The sequence below is a fragment of the Chaetodon trifascialis genome, chromosome 19 (genome assembly GCF_039877785.1).
Source record: "Chaetodon trifascialis isolate fChaTrf1 chromosome 19, fChaTrf1.hap1, whole genome shotgun sequence".
NCBI classification, from domain to species: domain Eukaryota; kingdom Metazoa; phylum Chordata; class Actinopteri; order Chaetodontiformes; family Chaetodontidae; genus Chaetodon; species Chaetodon trifascialis.
In genome coordinates this window covers 454,827-473,713 of record NC_092074.1, presented here as the reverse complement: position 1 = coordinate 473,713, position 18,887 = coordinate 454,827, and the positions used below count along the sequence as shown (strand labels likewise).

General features: G+C 40.9%; 1 protein-coding gene across 1 annotated transcript in view; it reads right to left on the bottom strand.

Moving 5' to 3' along the window:
* Window positions 1-8,827: 8,827 nt before the first annotated feature.
* LOC139347565 (potassium channel subfamily K member 10-like) overlaps window positions 8,828-18,887 on the bottom strand; it is a 105,252-nt gene continuing 95,192 nt past the window's right edge. The window contains exons 6-7 of the mRNA XM_070987264.1: window positions 13,764-13,906; window positions 8,828-12,008 (exon numbers count right to left, since the gene is read on the bottom strand). Of these exons, the coding sequence (XP_070843365.1) occupies window positions 11,331-12,008; window positions 13,764-13,906 (821 nt within the window). The 3' untranslated portion in view covers window positions 8,828-11,330. The remainder of the gene's footprint in view (window positions 12,009-13,763; window positions 13,907-18,887) is intronic.

Sequence of the window (18,887 nt, the reverse complement as noted above, 5' to 3'; positions counted from 1 at the left end):
AGAGTATTTTACAAGGTTTTGAATTTTGCATACAGAATAAAGAAATTAATTACATATTCAAGGGTGGTGTCATATGGATTATCTATAGTAACACGCAGTATCTTTAAGGTTAAAAGAATGGACAGAGCATGTACTCTTAAGAAGATGAGACTGTCCAGAATCATCAGGATATTTCACAGGGGAAACAAAGGCAACAAATTATACTGTCAACAAAAGGTACACATAATAACACTGCTGACAGGGTATATTTTATGTAAATATTTTGAACCTGCAACCTGCACTTGAGGCCAAGCCCTTCTCCAGTTTATGTTCTCAAGGTTAGACCTCCACATAAACCTGCTTCTAGGAACAGTTTTGTTCTTCCTTTGAAAAAAGTTTAGCAAATATGCCTGTTGTTACACTTTATATCTGTTCAATTCCATCCATCATCAGTAAAAGCTGTGCTTTAATATTCACTCCATAATTTAAGTGTTTTTTCACAAATTGAATTAATCCATGTGGGATAGCATGAGTTAAGGAATTAAACTCTCTGATAGGGGTTGGAAAACTGTGTGCAGACATAAATTAGGTATAAGCAGCATATTACCAAGTTCATTAAAAAGATTGTAAATATATCTCTTTGAAACATTTAGGAAAGAATAAGGATTTATTTCTGATGAGTATGTCACCGTTGTTCCAGAGAAAAGCTTTGTGGGGTAAGAAATTGTGAACAAAGACAGCTTCCAAGCTAGCAGGTCTTGCTGATAGAATTTTCATGATTTGATGACCTGAATACTGAACTCAAGACACAGAGATAGAAGTAGTGTAAGAAAAAGTCAATACTGTCATAAATAATTAAAAAATGTGCAGCAGATGGGTCTAGGAGATCAAAATGACTGATGAGATGACTGAGAGTGAACAGGCAGGGAGAGCATCCAAATCCAGATACCCAGACTGACCAGTTATGGACTGTAGCAAGTGACGCTTTGGAACCTGGGCACAATAAGACAGGGATCAGGAAGGCAGACAAGGAAAAAGATTATCAAAATCTGGAGGAGAAAATAAACACAAAGTGCACTTACTAAGAGTGAGTAACAAAACAAAAGAAAACCACCAGGTGGGTAGAAACAGAACTGGACGTGGCTGGGAGGTACTGAAACAGAAGAGCACACGTGTGTGACAGTCCAAAAGAAAAAACTATCATAAGGTTCACTAAGCACACAGAGAAGATACTGGAAGCAAAACTGGGAGATACTAACAAAGAACATACACTCAAAACTCATGGAGGATATCTGATGCGCACCAGGTGCGCTGCTTGAGGCTGAGCCAGCTGAGTGCAGGGACACCCCCACCCAGCTTATACAGATAGGAGAACAGACAGACAGAGAAATAACACTAGGGGAAGAGGACAAGAAAACACAAGGACCAGAGTTAGCAGTTAGGAGACAAACAAAGTGACAGTTTCCAAATGGTGCAGAGAAATTCTAGTCACATCTCATCTGATTATTGACCCCATTTTCCCATGTTTTTGTGGCTAGTTTGTAGGAATTAGATGACTTACTAATCCTGGGAATCAGTCTATGAATTGTAAAACTCTTTATGGCCCTTTGTCACTGAGGGGAGAAAGAGGATCAAAGGACAATTGAGTGAGGGACACACTATAGAGGGGGAAGGTTAAGGTGCGATTCACTGTACCTGAGGAGTTTATGGTATAGTATGAACCCTGGGAAACAGGATGAATGAACTTCCCCAAATGGTCATTGTTTTTGAAGGAAAGATTTATCATTACCAGGTGTCTGTGACAACCATTTGTTATCAAGTATAAAAGCCAAGACATTGTGGAGATCTGCAGAGAACACTCTGCATGAGTCTTCCCTCCATGCTGCATGTATTAAAGAGACCTGATTCATCACACCGAGTCTATAATTCTTCAGAGAATTAGCAACTTTCAACAAGCAACAAGGAGAATTTCCCTTACAATTTGGCGACGAGGATGGGATGGACGCTCTACTGATCGACACCTGAGCCTGGACTGAGGGTCAACTGCCGGCAGGAGTCTCATAAGACTCAGGGAAAGTTCCGCTCCGACAAACGGAGGACAGGATCCCGTCTGAGGTCAGGCATGGGTGGCGGACAGTGGACGCTCCATCTATTTTAATAGGTGAGTACGGTGTTATGAATCAATCTCTAGACGAGTTGTGTAATGCCTGTGTGGTCTCAACCGTCAGTCCTCATGTAATTCCTTCGTGGTCTTAGGGACAGTTCCCATGTAATACCTGTGTGGTCTTGGGACAGCTTCCATGTAATACCTGTGTGGTCTTGGAAGTTTTAAGGTATTGAGTTGACTACTGGAGACAACAATTTCTGAAGTTTTTCCAGTATTTAGTGAGAGTGCTGCAATTTACAGATGGGAAACAGGCTGCAATTTAATCCCTCTGGGCATTTTTGCTTTGTCAATGTACATCCACTAAAAGTGTTTGTTTTTGCTACAGACAGGCTCAGATTATAATTCTGTAAGTGTCTGACATTATGGACAGGATAGGAGATACGTTTTTGTTAAGGAGTAAGAACTATTTTGTTTGTCCAGAAACAGCTGTTATACCGCTGTCAACAAGCCACCAGACTCCATTTACAGAAACAGTAATTTTACATAGTAAAGCAGCAGACACCACAATCAGTTTCTGTGGTTTCCATGATAGTTAGGTTTAGGTTTGGGTTTAGGTTTAGGTCCTTTATTTGTCATTTTACAACACAGGTTTGTAAAATGAAAAGATAGTAACTCTTATTATAACTTATAACTTATTTGAATCATAAATCACAGGTTACCTGTGACCCAATGTGACCTAGCCACATCAAATCAGTACAAGAACCTGATTAAGGTTTTCAACCAATGACCATTTTATTTTTCCTTACTCTGAGGTCATGAAGAAACTGAGGAAAGTTGTTACTGTGCTAGTTTAGATTAAATTATAAGAGAAAGGTATAAACAGGAAATATGAGCATATGTTGGATGTGACCCTTACGTATCAAGGAGTGATTTTTGAACTGGAATATTTGCCTGCTATTGGGGGAGTAGATATAACTAACTACCTGGCCATGCAGACATTGTTCTACTCGAGAGCATACTAAAGCATCGAGGGATCCAACTTTTTTGTTAGCAGTTGGACCCACCACCTCGGTACGAAGGTGTTCCCTGATTTCTAAATAGTGGAGACCCAATGATGCAGACGCAGACACAGGACTTATGAAACCAAAATGCAGTATTTATTAACAAAAGGAGGAACAAAAATGCACTCGAACGACTGGAACAAAAATAACCAAAAACGCACTCAATAGGATTGGATAATAACAAAAGGAGCTCCGGAGGCGGGTATGTAATCAAGGCACGCGTGGAAGCGGCAGGTAGGCACTGAAACAAAAGAAAAGAGCAAAGGGCACACTATAAGTGGCTAAGACAAAACAGTAGAACATAAACTCTTTCTCAGGAGGAGAGGAGGACAAAAGAGACGTAGTACTTACGACCAAGAGACTAGACAATAATCCGGCACCGATAGGAGAGAGCTCTCTCCTTAAATAGGCTGCCAAATGAGGATGCATGCTTCCAGGTGAGTCCAGAGGGAGGCGGAGCTGGCTGAGGTACGGGGACGCCCAGCCACAAAGACAGGAGAAACATCCATCCATCCATTTTCTATGCCACTTATCCCTTTCGGGGTCGCGGGGGGGCCGGAGCCTATCTCGGCTGTCAATGGGCGGGAGGCAGGGTAAACCCTGGACCGGTCGCCAGCCGATTGCAGGGCACATACACACAACCATTCACACTCACACTCACACCTAGGGGCAATTTAGAGTCACCAATCAACCTAATGAGCATGTTTTTGGTCTGTGGGAGGAAGCCGGAGTACCCGGGGAGAACCCACGCATGCACGGGAAGAACATGCAAACTTCAAACAGAAAGGCCCCGCCTGACCCGGGAACCGAACTGGCAACCTTCTTGCTGTGAGGCACGCGCACTACCTGCTGTGCCACCGTGCAGCCAGGGGAGAAACAGACAGACAACAAACACTAGGAAAAAGGGCAAGGAGACACACTAGGAGAGACAGGGAAGCAGGATCCTAACAGTGATGACTGTTGTTTTGTTTTTGCAAGGGTGTGTAGCTTTTATTGTCCTGTGGATTAACCTAGCAGCGAACGTTCAGTGCTGCGGTGCTGAATATTGATGCTTACGTTACGGTTGTTTGCCAGGTTAACCAAGGTCTGCTGAAACCCCACTAAACTTAACGAGACAGTTATTTATGTTCACCTGTCTTATGTGAAACTGCTGTTTGTCGTGTTGCTTGTAGCTATTACTTAAAATCACCATAGATGTAAAACAACAGGTAATATTACATCATTCCCACCATTATCCGACACGGCTCCTACCAAACGCAGGTGGTTATCAAGCCATTTTTTCTGCCTTTTTCAGTCAATTTCTTGCATTTTTCACCCTTATGAAGAATAACTTCCTCAGTTTGATCGATCTGAGCAACCATAAACAGAGCAGAACAAATGCATTTTGAATGTCTGTTATAGTGATTCCTATGCAGAAAATAATTTCTGGCCCTCCATCTGCAGCTCGCGCCACAACAAAAGTGACATGCGGTCAAATGCATACAACCTGTGGATTTTAGTCCTACTTAATACACAATCTTACATCATGAAAATATTTTGCCCTGAATCAAATAGCCTGTGAAGTTGTCAAAGTTAGCTAGTAATTACAGTTAGCTTGCCAACAAGCTTAGCTAATGTTGTATCACTTACCTTCTGGTAGTCGATAGCAGTTGATACCAATCAATCAATCAATCAATCAATCAATCAATCAATCAATCAATCAATCAATCAATCAATCAATCAATCAATCAACTTTATTTATCCAGCACTTTTCATACACAATGAAATGCAACACAAAGTGCTTTACAAGAGTTAAAAACAATATAAATAAAAACAGAACAACAACTCTGTTTTGTCCTGGTTGAGCTGTAGGAAATTCCCTGCCATCCATGACTTGATATCTAAAATGCAGTTAAAAAGGGTATCTATTGGATCTATCTATCTATTCATCAGGAGACACGGCAATGTACAGCTGTGTATCATCAGCGTAGCTATGGAAATAAATGCCGTGTCTCTGGATGACGTCTCCAAGATGAAACATGTAAAGATTAAAAAGAATTGGACCTAAAATTGAGCCTTGGGGGACCCTACACTTAATTTCATGGGTTCCTGAGGAACAAGTATCCATACTTACATAAAAACATCTGTCTGTGAGATAAGAGTGGAACCAGTTAAAAACAGTACCAGAGAGGCCAACCAGGTGTCTAAGTCTATTTAATAAAATGTGATGGTCTACTGTATCAAAGGAGTTCCACAAAAGTTCCACCTGATATTGTTTAAAATCTTTATAAGTGCTTTCTCAGTGCTGTGGTTCATCCTAAAACCGGACTGATGTTTCTCTAAAATGTTGTTTCTGTTTAAAAAGTCATTGACTTGGTTAAAAACCATCCATCCATCCATCCATCCATCCATCCATCCATCCATCCATCCATCCATCCATCCATCCATCCATTTTCTATACTGTCTATCCCTTTCGGGGTTGCAGGGGGCTGGAGCCTATCCCAGCTGTCAACGGACGAAAGGCGGGGTACACCCTGGACCGGTCACCAGTCGATTGCAGGGCTGGTTAAAAAACAGTTTTTCTAAAATAAGGGTAAGTTGGACACAGGTCGGTAGTTACTAAGAACGTTGGGGTCTAAAGTGCTCTTCTTCAGAAGGGGCTTCACCACAGCTGTTTCAAAAGTGGTGGGGAAGACACCCATCTGAATATATATAGATATATACATCTTTGAGCCCTTTTCCCCTTTGTTCTCAGGGCTGTGCTTGCTGCTTGGACCAGCCAAACCTAAGATGTAGATGTAGTCTTCAGCAGGTCTTGGAGGCATCTTGTGCAAAACACAGCCATCTTTGTATCTTCTCTCTTTAATCTGCGGGCAGGAGGTGTATCAAATGCTCAAGAAGTGGAAGTAGAAACATATCATTATATGCAACAACGTAACAAACATCACCAACAGACAACACAGAGGTGTATAAACAATATAAACTCCATAGTAGCTGCAGCCACCAACTTATCTTACAAGCAATGAGAGCTGCATTGTTTTTATGCACCATGTAGCACACACACACACACACACACACACACACACACACACACACACACACACACACACACACACACACACACACACACACACACACACACAGGTCTCAGTGCAATTCTCTATGCTGTTGTGTGCTGGGGCAGCAGGCTGAGGATGGCAGACGCCAACAGACTCAACAAACTGATCCGCAAGGCCAGTGACATTGTGGGGATGGAGTGTGACTCTCTGACGGTGGTGTCAGAGAGGAGGATGCTGAATAAGCTAAGGACTATCATGGACAATGTCTCACACCCACTTCATGATGTGCTGGCCAGACACAGGAGTACGTTCAGTAAGAGACTAATACCACCAAAACTCAGGACTGAACGATACAGGAAATCTTTCCTGCCTGTGGCCATTAACCTGTACAACTCCTCCCTCTGAATGGCCCTTGAACTTCACTGTCACTGTCAGGTCTGTTCTGTTGAATATTTTACAATTTCACTTTGCACATCTGATTCCATTTTGCACATTTTTTTTGCACATCCAATATACTCAGTATATTACTTATTTTTATTACTGTACATTTCATTGTGTTGCATATTTTGTGTTGTATATTTCTTAATTTGTGTTGTATATTTCTTATTTACATATATCTTTAGTTTTAATATTCTGTTTCTTAATATTGCCTTTATATATATATTTATTCCTTCTTGTTCTTTCTCTCTTTTTTATTCTAATCTGTAATTCTGTTTTGTGTGGAGCACTGTACAAAAAACAATTTCCCCTCGGGGATCAATAAAGGAATTCTGATTCTGATTCTGACACACACACACACACACACACACACACACACACACACACACACACACACACACACACACACACACACACACACACACACACACACACAATACCACATTGCTAGACAATGCAGTGCTTGTTGACAGCTTTGTAGTTGTAGGCTACTCACCTGTCTAAATGCATTCTGTCTGCCCTTTGCACTGCAAAGTCCTCAACAATCTGCTCTTAGTTCAATTGACCAGTCTCATTTCATATTATTATCAGTCCACTCAGCATCTCTGTCCTGAAATAACCTGTCCACCGGTCCCACTGCACTCCTCAAAGTTTTCAAATCTTTTGAACTGAAAAAGGCTCTTCATTCACGACTGCAACATAAATTGTCAGAAGCAGCAGAATAGTCTTACACACCTCATTGATAAATCAAAGTTAACAACACAGATTAGCTATGATCCCTCTGAACTGTAAACGCTACTGAGAACAGATTAATTAGACCGAGCTAGTCTTCTCAGCTTTTACAGGGTGAAAACGAGGGTGCCAAACCAAAGTAGTTAGATCCCTGATTGTTGAATGTGCAGTGCTGTCCATTGTGCTGGTGAAACTGTCATCACGTTGCTGTTTTTGTGTCTTTGTTTTAATTAAAGGAACAAATAAAGCTCTTCTTCGAAGATCACATTTGTAATTCTGATCAAATTCTTTTTACCCTTAGTACACAGGGGGCTCATGCCCACCTTAATATTGTCTCTCTTCCCCCCTTACATATTAATAATAAGATTCTCTAATTTTTGTCTGTGTCTTCCCAAGATTTTCTGTGCCCTGGGGAAAGGAATACTTTCTAAAAAATTTCTGGGGTCACCACTGCTGGTATGGAATAACTTAACCTTGCTCATCTGAATGCAAGTGTTGGCCTGCTTCAAGTCTTGAAGACCGTCTGGAAGTGTGTCTGAAGATAGTACAGTTCTGTGAACCCTTTCCCAGAAATTTTCAGAGGTAGACAGGAAAGAACAGCTAAAACCAGGGTATAATTTCAGTATTGCAGAGGTCACAGGCAGTGACTGTGAAACTAATCCATCCTCTTTCCATCCTAATAAAAGCCACTGATAATAGAAATGAAAGACAGAAGTACATGAGACTCAAAACCATCTAAAGGACCTTGAAATACACTGCCACACATTCAGAAATAGCACTTAATTCTGTGATTCCAAAAGGCAATCACTACATTTAATGCACTGGTTGCATGAAAGATGCTGTGAGCAAGTACAGAGCATGTGCTGCCCGTGCATCTTAACACAGGAAGTTAAAAAAAAGCATGGTAAAAGCATCATCCTCTGAAGCATGTGGTGGTTACAATCAACACCATATACATCATAATATAGTTTTGCAATATAGCATGCCTTTTTTGTTCCATGTCTTGGTTTTCTTTTTAAGAGTTGACATTTTAATAGTTCTTAGTAGCGTTTTTAAAACACGTGTAGTCCTTGCTTTTATTGCATTCACACTAGCTTCACTTAGTAATATGAACAGTAGGATCAGACAGATTGTGTGCATACACAGATAGAGCATACATTAACATGTGGCTGGGGAGTGTGGTGGCACGGTGGAACAGGGTAGAACAGCTAGAAGGTCCTGCCTGGGGCGTTAGGAGTGTGGAGTTTGCATGTTCTCCCTGTGTTCACCTGGGGTATGTCAGCTGGCTGCCCACAACTCCTGGTCTGCCGCAGAAGAAGGACTACCAGGATGGGTCAAACGTGGACGAATTAATTTCACATAAGCATGACGTGTGCATGTGATGCATGTGGTCGTGTGGAGTGATTAATTAAGTACGTCTCTTCTCTTCTTCTTCTTCTTCTTCTTCTTCTTCTTCTTCTTCTTCTTCTTCTTCTTCTTCTTCTTCTTCTTCGTCTTCTTCTTCTTCTTCTTCTTCTAATAATATTACTGTAGTGGCACAGTTCACATTTTTTATGCATGTGATGTCATTTCCCCCATTGAGACATGGCAAGTATGAAAATGTATTGTACTCTGTGGGAATAATAGTGTACGCTCAGGCAGCCAGCCCCATGGCTGAAAGCAGCAGCCGATGCAGAAGTGCCTTAAGATGCAGTACCACCAATGGCCACTAAATGCTGGCTGCAAAAGTCTCCAACTGCATAGAATTCCATTCAAAAAAATCCCAACTTTTCTGCAGAAGCACATTTTTTTTCTCTTCTTTTGTACATCATCAGGGTGAGTTTGAGTATCCATCAAGAGGTATTAGGGTTTCTAAAGAATTATGTTTTGGAACTTGTTTGCTTGACTGACTGGTACATTTGTATATCAAGCGTGTGAGTTGTGGTGGTTGTTACGTGCTTGTCCCAACTAAGTTACATCCAGGCACCTCTGTTGAAACTTGAATTTTCCAGGTTGTAGATGATGGTTAAATGCAAATACAGCTCCAAAATGTCCCTTCAGGAAACTTCAGGTTATCCATACTTCCATGTTTTTCAACAGACAGGATATACTTGAGTTACAATGACAAGTATACAGTACACTCTCACAGTAACAGCAGTGCGCTTTATAATCTCAAACCCATCCATCACTTCACTGGTGTTCCATGTACAGTATGGAACAGTCCCTCTTCTTGCATTATGGCTTATCTTACATTCTGTTGTCATTCATTTTCATTGAGCACGGATGCAGTCATTTTCCCCTCATCCTCTCAAAGTCTGAATGCAGCACTTAGACAATGTCAACAACAAACATTAAGACAACAAGCCCTGAGATAGTGTTCAAAGAGGTCATGATCTAGGTAGCATTTTTGGACATTGTACTGAGACAACAGCTTAGCTCAGGGACCATGCACAGACAACATGTGGGATGTTCTGGATTGTTTTCATTCCCAATTAAATGCGCATTTTAAGTTTCAATAGGCAACATGAAAAACAGCATGACAACACATAGTAGAAGTCTTACATTTCAATCAAGCTTCTGTCATGTGTTACTGTTCTCTTCTACAGCAGCTCTTTTTTTTTCTTAGATGATTCCTCATTATTTTTCTGTAATATGTTCTGACTTGAGCCACATTGGTCACAGCACCAAGTTGGAGGTCTATGTGCACATGTCAGACCTCATTCAAAATACTTCCAATCATCTCTTTGGCATCCATTAAATATTTTCATTTGTTTTAATTTCAAAATTATTATTATTATCATTTTTTTATTTTGCATTGTCTGCTTTTATCCAGCCCCCAATCTCATACCAGTGTGAATTCTGCTGACAGCTTGTAAAGCTAACACATCTTGGATGTGACCAACCGCCTCCCTATGTTCAGGGATAATTCCAGATATATTACAACTTTGGTTTAGTTTTAATAAATCCGAAAATAACATAGTTTTGGCCATCATTTTTATCAGTGATGATAACATTGCACTCAGCTACGTTAGGACTACACCAACATCACAACAAAGAGGCACGAAACCAGTAACCAAAATGCATCTTCCTAGATATCAACAAGGACAGACTGTTCAGTCAGATATTAGAGGGGAGTTATTCTACCACAACAGCATCAGCATCAGCTTTGCTACTTAAATTGATAGCCTTACAACCTCTGGAGGGGCCCAATCATCCTTTCATTAGCTAGACTTCTATTTGCTTCTGAAGCCTCACACCAAATTGCACTAGCATGAACAGTTGCATATTAATTTTGGTCTGTACATGGACCCTCTTGTGGCTACACAGATGGAAAAACTACATGTGGTGTTTAACAGCTTTCACATTGGTAGATTTACGCATTTATATATATATGTGAATTAGTGACGGAGTCATTCAAACAGCATATTCCTGGTATATTAGAGATATGTGCAGGATGTGCAGAGGATAAAGAACTGAAACAAAACTGTGGCGGTTAATTTGCGTGTACTTGTGTTCATTGTTGCTGACTGACATGTACGCTAACATGAAGCAGGAGGTATTCAACACTACATATCCAGTACAGTTTGGAATTGGAAAAACTAAATATTGAGTGAACAAATACTGATGGAGCAAATCTGCTTTCCACTTGTCCCTCAGGGAGATTATGCACTGGATATGACCATTTACTTTTGTTCAATACAATGTGATCATAACTGTGAGATATAATGGCCAAAGCTGCAAAATTAGTTGTAATCCGTTAAACACCTATTTGCAAACAAAATATAGCATAGCACAATTGCAGAAACCCTACCTGGTCTTGCATCTATACAACACAATGTGTGTCAATCAGATCCATAGGGCACAGTGAATATGTGAAAATTACAGTACATAGCACAAAGGAACAGGTAGTGTTCCTGCTTAAGCACACACAGCAATAAGGGAGACTTAAGGCACTAATGGTGGTATTTAAAACCTACTTTTGTAGGAGGACACTGTCTATGGGTCCATTTGAATATGCAGCGCTTTTGTTGTAAGTACTTTCTCATTGTCATTCTCTTTGGTCTGCTCCGGAATAAACCCATTCTTTGGCTTGCAAGCCTCCACAAAAAGTGGAAAATCAGACAAGCTAGTGTTGTACTCCTTTTCCTCATTCTCATCCTCTCCTTCCTCCTTCCTTTTACCTTCATCTGCAGTGGGTGTGCTGCAGTCAAAAGTGGGTGTGCTGCAACAGTAGGCCTCGCTGTGAGGCCGACGAGCCTCATCCGGGATGTTTTTCTTCAGATCCCGATTCCTGTTGCGCTTGGCCAGCTTGGTGACAGAGCCAAGGCGGTTGAAAATGTTGTCCTCAGACGTGGTCTGGTCGTTGGAGCGCCGGTCACACTGCTCAGGCCCCCGAAGTCGAAGGTTGTTCAGCTTGGTGTCGATGCTCTCCTGGGAGGAGGTCTTATAGCTGTTGGTGTCCAGGCTGTTGAAGATGGCACGGCGCTCTGGGGAAAGCATGTCCAGGGACACAGCACGTTGGTCCAAGCCCAGCTGCCGTCTCTCCATACTCCGGATGGTGGCAGCTCGCTGCAGCTTGTCATGGACCTCAACACTCATGCGCCGTCGTGTCTCCCGTAGCTCTGCTCGCACGTTTGCTTTCCACTCTGCTGCATGAGCCTTGATCTCTCCAACCTTGGCAGACAATTACAAATCAGTACATCAGTTATCACTGTATGTTTACTGTATTTAGCATTTTTACCTTCTCTGGCCTCTATAGATCCCTCTCATAAATCAATCTGAGGTTATAGATCATAAGCATATTGCAACAAGGAGCTGTTTGTACATTGCTTTGTTTAGGGGGACACAAGATGAAAAGAGCTGGGATCGTTACACTACACTTACACTACACATCAATAAAACTGGACAAGGAGACTATCAAGCAAAGCCAAGCTGATCAGATGATCATGACACCAAAGCATCTAAAAAGTGTGAAAGTAGTTGGTTGTTCACCATAGATGGAAAAATGACCAACAAAGATAAAGCTTTTTGCTGACTTTGTACAGCTGTGTCACTCTACTGCAAGAAATCTGAGAACTCACCTGCTCGCTGCAACTCAAGTGAGGGAGTGGAGGCCCAAGAAAGCAGAATACATGAATACCAAGCAGATTGTCTATTTGTACACAGATACAAGAGTTCCTTCTTCTCTATTTCTTGTCAATAACTGACTACTTTTAAGTGTTTGGCTGTTGATTCAGAGAAATAAAGGTGATTTAAATCATAACCTAACACTTAACTTTCTGAATCACATTGTGTTTATATGTAATATTCAAGAATAACAACCAAGAGACTACTGCCAGGGAGTCATGTGAGAGCTGAGCTCGCTGACAGCTTCTGTAGGCTACTTTTAGGCAGCCTTGCAAACAATGTCATGTAGGAATTAGATGACTTACTAATCCTGGGAATCAGTCTATGAATTGTAAAACTCTTTATGGCCCTTTGTCACTGAGGGGAGAAAGGGGATCAAAGGACATTCAGTGAGGGACACTGGATAGAGGGGGAAGGTTAAGGTACAATTCACTGTACCTGATTATGGTATAGTATAAATCCTAAAGAAACAGGATGAGTGAACTCCCCCAAATGGTCATTGTTCTTTAAGGAAAGATTTATGATTACCAGGTGTGTGTGTGATAACCAGTTGTCCTTTTCCTGCTAACAGTATAAAAGCCAAGACATTGTGGAGATCTGCAGAGAACACTCTACATGAGTCTTCCCTCCATGCTGCATGTATTTAAGAGACCTGATTCATCACACCGAGTCTATAAGTCTTCAGAGAATTAGTAACTCTCAACAAGCAACAAGGAGAATTTCCCTTACAGTCAACACTATTTATACTGTCAGAATGTTATCAGAGCTAGTGGAAAAGATTGCTAGCAGTAGTGCTAGCTTGGTCATGTGACTTCCTTCAGTGTTGCTACTGTATGAACTCTAGCTATCTTTCCTTTTGCAGATGAAGAGCTCATCTGCAGCTTTTTGATTGCAGCTTTAGATAGCAGGAAGAGGAGGAGATAAATAACTTTTCAACAAGTTGTTGACTAATCTCTTCGCATTGAAATTGCAATACATTCTGCACTTACATCTGCACTAACAGGTGTTTTTCCTCACCCAGACAAAATATCCATATGTAAATCAGGTCAAATATGGAGAGGGTCTTAATCTCATTCCCAGAATACTCAACCAAAAATGTACTGAAAACTTTGGGGCCTGACATCTCTAAATATGATAATAAGTTGTATGTATTATTATTATTATTATTATTATTATTATTATTATTATTATTATTATTATTATTGCTTGTAGAACACAGCTTACCCTTTCCTGGCCAGGAAGATAACATGAGTCTCAACATCTTCATTATATCAGCATTTATAAGTCCTTATGAGAGCATACCTCTTCTTTTGTCTTTTTGGACAGCACCCTCAGCCAGTCACCAATCATGTTGAGCACTGCAGCAAAGTAGGCTAGACCACCCAGGATCCAGAACCACACTAGTGGTCTGTACCACTTCCGGTACTCAATCCTCCTGTCTCCCCCTGATTAGAAAATGAGACATGAATGAATAAAGAAATGTTCATCTCTTTGTTGCTATTGGTATGCATCTTCACCTGAACATATCAAGGAATGAGGCCTTTCACATTACTGAATGTCACAAAAATACAGTGAGGTTGTCCATCACACATAAACCTGTTGTCCGTGGAGACATCATCAAATGGGATTCAAGAGAGTACAAGCCAGGCTAGAGCTGAGCTGCTACACAAAAATGAAGATATTGCTATTGAGCATCATCATGCATACTCTGAAATTAACATTGACTATGTGTAAAAGCTAATATGCATAGTTTTACTGAAAAGAAGGAAGGTTTGTGGTTGTGAAGTGACCCACATATAAGAATGCCAATGCACTGACTGAATAGCATATTTTATTTTCTCTGCATCAGGCTTCGTTAAGTCAATCAAAAATGTACCCATTGAATTGTTTTAGTGTGATTGTGCTTGTGATGACTTTCTGTTTCACTTGTGACCACATGACAACTGATTACTGATCTCTAAATGATTCTTCTAGATACTATGGTCCAAGGTATCTCGAACAGATATCTTTCCTTCAGTGTCTGTGTCTGGCACAGAGTGTGTGTTAGTTCAGGCAGACATGCTCAGTTATAAGTCACACTCATGCTTATTACCAACTCTCTTTCATTCATGCTGGCCAATAAAGATAATATAATAAATAAAATAATCATATTCACGATTTTTTTTTATTTTAAAAATAACATTGTGCGTTTTCAAAAATGTTGTCGTTTACATGAACCTGGATAAATTCGCCGTCGAGCGCACCATAACTATGCCAAACCTATGGGCGCGAGTGTAAACATAGGTCACTCACATGATGTTAAGTAGTTGCATGTTGTGACGTTTCGGAACCTAAAACGCCGTTTAACCTTGTTTACACGCCAACACATAACCGGCGTTTTCAGAAATCTCCACTTTGGCCGGAGTTTTTAAAAATGATTGTTTACCGTGAAAAACAAAACTCTGTTACGTGTAAACGAGAGTCCAAACCGCATGGAAACATATGCGTTTTCTCTAAGTCTAAACGTAGCCTCAATCTTGATTACTGTCTGCTGGCGTGATCATGTGTTCCATGATTGTGAGTAACAGATCCTCTGTCTCCTCTGCTCGTGAGTGTGCTAATGTTCCTCTCTTGAACTACCACTCAAAGTGTGTTCATGTGTTTCAGTTGCCTGCCTGCTGCGTCAGCATGTGCCTCACTTCAGACCCATCACAACGGAGCTCCCTTAGTTTTTCCTCCACTCCTTTTGAGTGCGCCTTTTGTTGTTCATTATTTATTATAAATAAATTGTGTTCTTACTATAACTACTTCTCTGGTCTGCATCTTTGGGTCCAACCAAAAACATTGGGCATAAACCATAACACATTCTTCATCACTGTGGGCTCATTGTCACTGCAATATATAATTCCTGTAGCTGTATGGAAAAAGCACAATGAAAGAACTCAAAAATATCTTTTGTGTAGTATAATTATACAAAGTTATAATTATAATCATTTATTTATTTTACAGAAATTTACAAAAAATATATATACTTATTATATTTTTCAAAGCACCAATAACTGTTGCTGAAAAAGAAAAAAAATGAAAAAAGAAATGGGGGCTCTACATGCTATACATAGAAACACTGTCTTTCTCTCTCTCTCTCTCTCTCTCTGACTGCATTTCTGTCTGTCTGTCTGTCTGTCTGTCTGTCTGTCTGTCTCACCCAACCGGTCGAGGCAGATGACCGCCCACCCAGAGTCTGGTTCTGCTCGAGGTTTCTGCCTGTTAAAAGGAAGTTTTTCCTTGCCACTGTCGCCAAGTGCTTGCTCATGGGGGAATTGTTGGTTTCTTTGTAGATAAAAGAGCTTGGTCTGTACCAGCTCTATATGGAAAGTGTCCTGAGACAACTTCTGTTGTGATTTGGCACTATACAAATAAAATTGAATTGAATTGAAATTATTTTCCATTATTTTTCTCCCTCAAAGATCAGCACTGTGAAGATGGTTTACAATTGGTCATTGGTGCAAAATTGTATGTGAAAATTCCCTCAACAAGGGAATCCACTGAACACAATTCCATCAAAATTTAAATTAGTTAAATTTTTTGCTGTCATAACTGCTGGCAACTATGGAGAGACACACTTGAAACACCTGCATAAAGTGACTTGGCATTGTCTTGCTGGAATAGTTAAGGATGACCCTGAAAAAGACATTGTCTGGATAGTAGCACATGTTGCTCCAAAACCTGCATGTACCTTTCAGCATTCATAGTGCCTTCACAGATACACACACCCATAGATGGTGCCTTTTGAACATTGCACAGGTAAAAATCTGTATGGTTTTCTTTAAACCAGAAGACAAGACACTCATGATTTTCAATAATAATTTGAGATATGGACAAACCACAGTACACTTTTCCACTTAAAAGGACAGCTCCATGTGCCTACGAGTGATCTGCATGATGCCTGAGCCAGACAGCAGGGGCCCGTTTCACAAAGCAGTTTAGTGAAAACTCTGAGTTTGTTAAGTCTGAAATGAAGGAAACTCTGAGTTTTCCGTTTCACAAAGTAAGGTAACTCAAACCAGAGGAGGAGGGGTAACTCTAGCCTGTGTCACAGAGAGAGGTAACTTAAGCTCTCGGTCAGTTACTATGGTAACAGACTCTATGAACCTAACCTGGTTGGGACCAGAGGCCTGTACCATAAAGCTGGATTACGGCTTAGCGAGATAACTTCAGGCTTAACCCTGGCTTTTCGGTACCATAAAGGTGGCTTACTTTCTATTGGGCTACGTTGCTGTGGTAACCTATGCTGAACACCTAACCTGCTCCGGAGCAGGATAAGTTCAGGATAAGAGCTCAGCAGGTATAAAAGCACCACCTACTGACCAATCAGTTCTCTTGGAAAATGGCCTGTCCGTTTTATGAGAACCCGGTGGATCTTGGTGCACAGCTTGTACGAAGAGCACTCAGGCGCGAGAGAATATTTAGAGATCGCTGTAATCCGTTCAAATTGTCTGAACAATCACTGTACGAAAGGTACAGGTTTTCGGGAGAGGGGTTACAATACATCTGTCAGCTGCTGGAGCCTTACATCAGTAATGTAACGCACCGCAACCACGCGCTGACAGTCCTGCAGACAGTGTGCATTGCACTGAGGTTTTTTGCCACAGGTAATATATTTCTTAGTGATGTTTGTAATTATTATGATGTCTTTAAATCCCTCGTTGGATGGGTTACAAGCAAGCCACAGATAAAATGCCATTAATCAATTATTTGTTTAAGTAAATCATGGATTGATTCATTCATTCATAGGTACTTTTATGTATTCTGTTGGCGATGCCGAAAACCTCGGGAAAAACACAGTATGTAGAGCTATTCATAAAGTCGCGGGGGCCCTGACTGAGCTTGTCGATGCATTCGTGGTGTTTCCCGGCCACCTGCCCGCACAATGCATCAAAGAGGGCTTTTATGACATTGCAGGTAAGCAAGGTTGATGTGTAATTTGAATAATGTAGACTAAGCCCTGGGATGTTTGCCATTGTATATTGTATTGTATATAGCCTCCAACATGTAGGCCTACATATACATATGCTACATGTATAAGATATAGTAAGCGTACTGACCACTTTGAAGTATATTTTTATACTTATTTTTGATTTGCTCCTATGTTCTCTTTGCTCCACTCGGGTTGCATCTGAAATAATAAGGCTACAATCACATGCCATAACGAAAAATTTCATACATACATTTATGAAACACACAAATGTTACTGTAGTCAGATATACAAGTGCAGTCATAGTGGGGAAGTAATATTATAATGGCACTAACTTACGCATTGACACAGTCGGCGATTTTTTGCCAGCAATCCTTGCGCCGTTTGGCAGCTGCAACTGTGCTGCTTTTTGCCTGGATTATTGATTTGTATTCCTCGTATTTATTAATTATTATTGTTTGCTCCTCCGTAGTGAAATATGCGGCTCGGGCTGATTTTTCCATGTTTGCGATTGGTCGCATGCAGCAAACTCCACCCTTTTTATGTGAGCGCGCACAGATCTAGATTGGACAAGCCTGAACTGAATTAGTGAGTTGATAGCCGGCTTTATGGTACCGAAAATCCGGAGGGCGGATGTCTCGTTAAGTGAAGCCCGATAAGTAAGAGGAAGCCCGGCTAGGTTAATCAAGCTTTATGGTACAGGCCTCAGGTTTTTCTCAATGAACCTCGAGTTTCTCTCTGTCTCCGCCCTCTGTCAGCCACACGTTTTTTGATTACCTCATTCATTCAGTTAGCAGGCGAGTTTTGGTATAACGTAGTTCTGCCGTCTGTTATTTAAAAAAATCAGTCAGTCGGCCTATATTAGAAGTCCACTTTTTTTCCACTAACATGGCATGTCCTTTGGAGAACGATCCTGTGGATAAAGGTGCAGCATTACTGCGCAGCTAAATATTCGTCGGGAGATGGTTATCAGACCGCGCATAGATGTTCTGGCATTTCCAGACAATTATCTTTTTGAATGGTACCGTTTCACGTCACAGTCCATCATCTACACACACAACCTAATCCGTCCTTACATTTGCAACATTACCAGCCGTAGTCATGCTCTCACATTCCAGCAGATATTGTGTGTTGCGCTGCGTTTCTTTGCAAATGGGAGTTTTTTGTATAATATCGGAGATGCAGCGCACTTAAGCAAGGCAACTGTATGCAGGGCGGTCAGAGAAATGTGCCTCACGCTGAAACGACTATTACCCATCTTTGTGGTTTTCCCTGGACATAAACCTGTCAGAGTCATCAAGGAGGAGTTCCACAGGATTGCAGATGAATGATATAGAGATCCAAATGAATTTTAAATTATATTCCATTAATGACATTGTGCTGCAACCTCAGAATGGGAGTAGTAATTTTAATTTCTTTTAGGATTCCCCAGTGTGATTGGCTGCATAGATGGCACACACATCCCCATCATG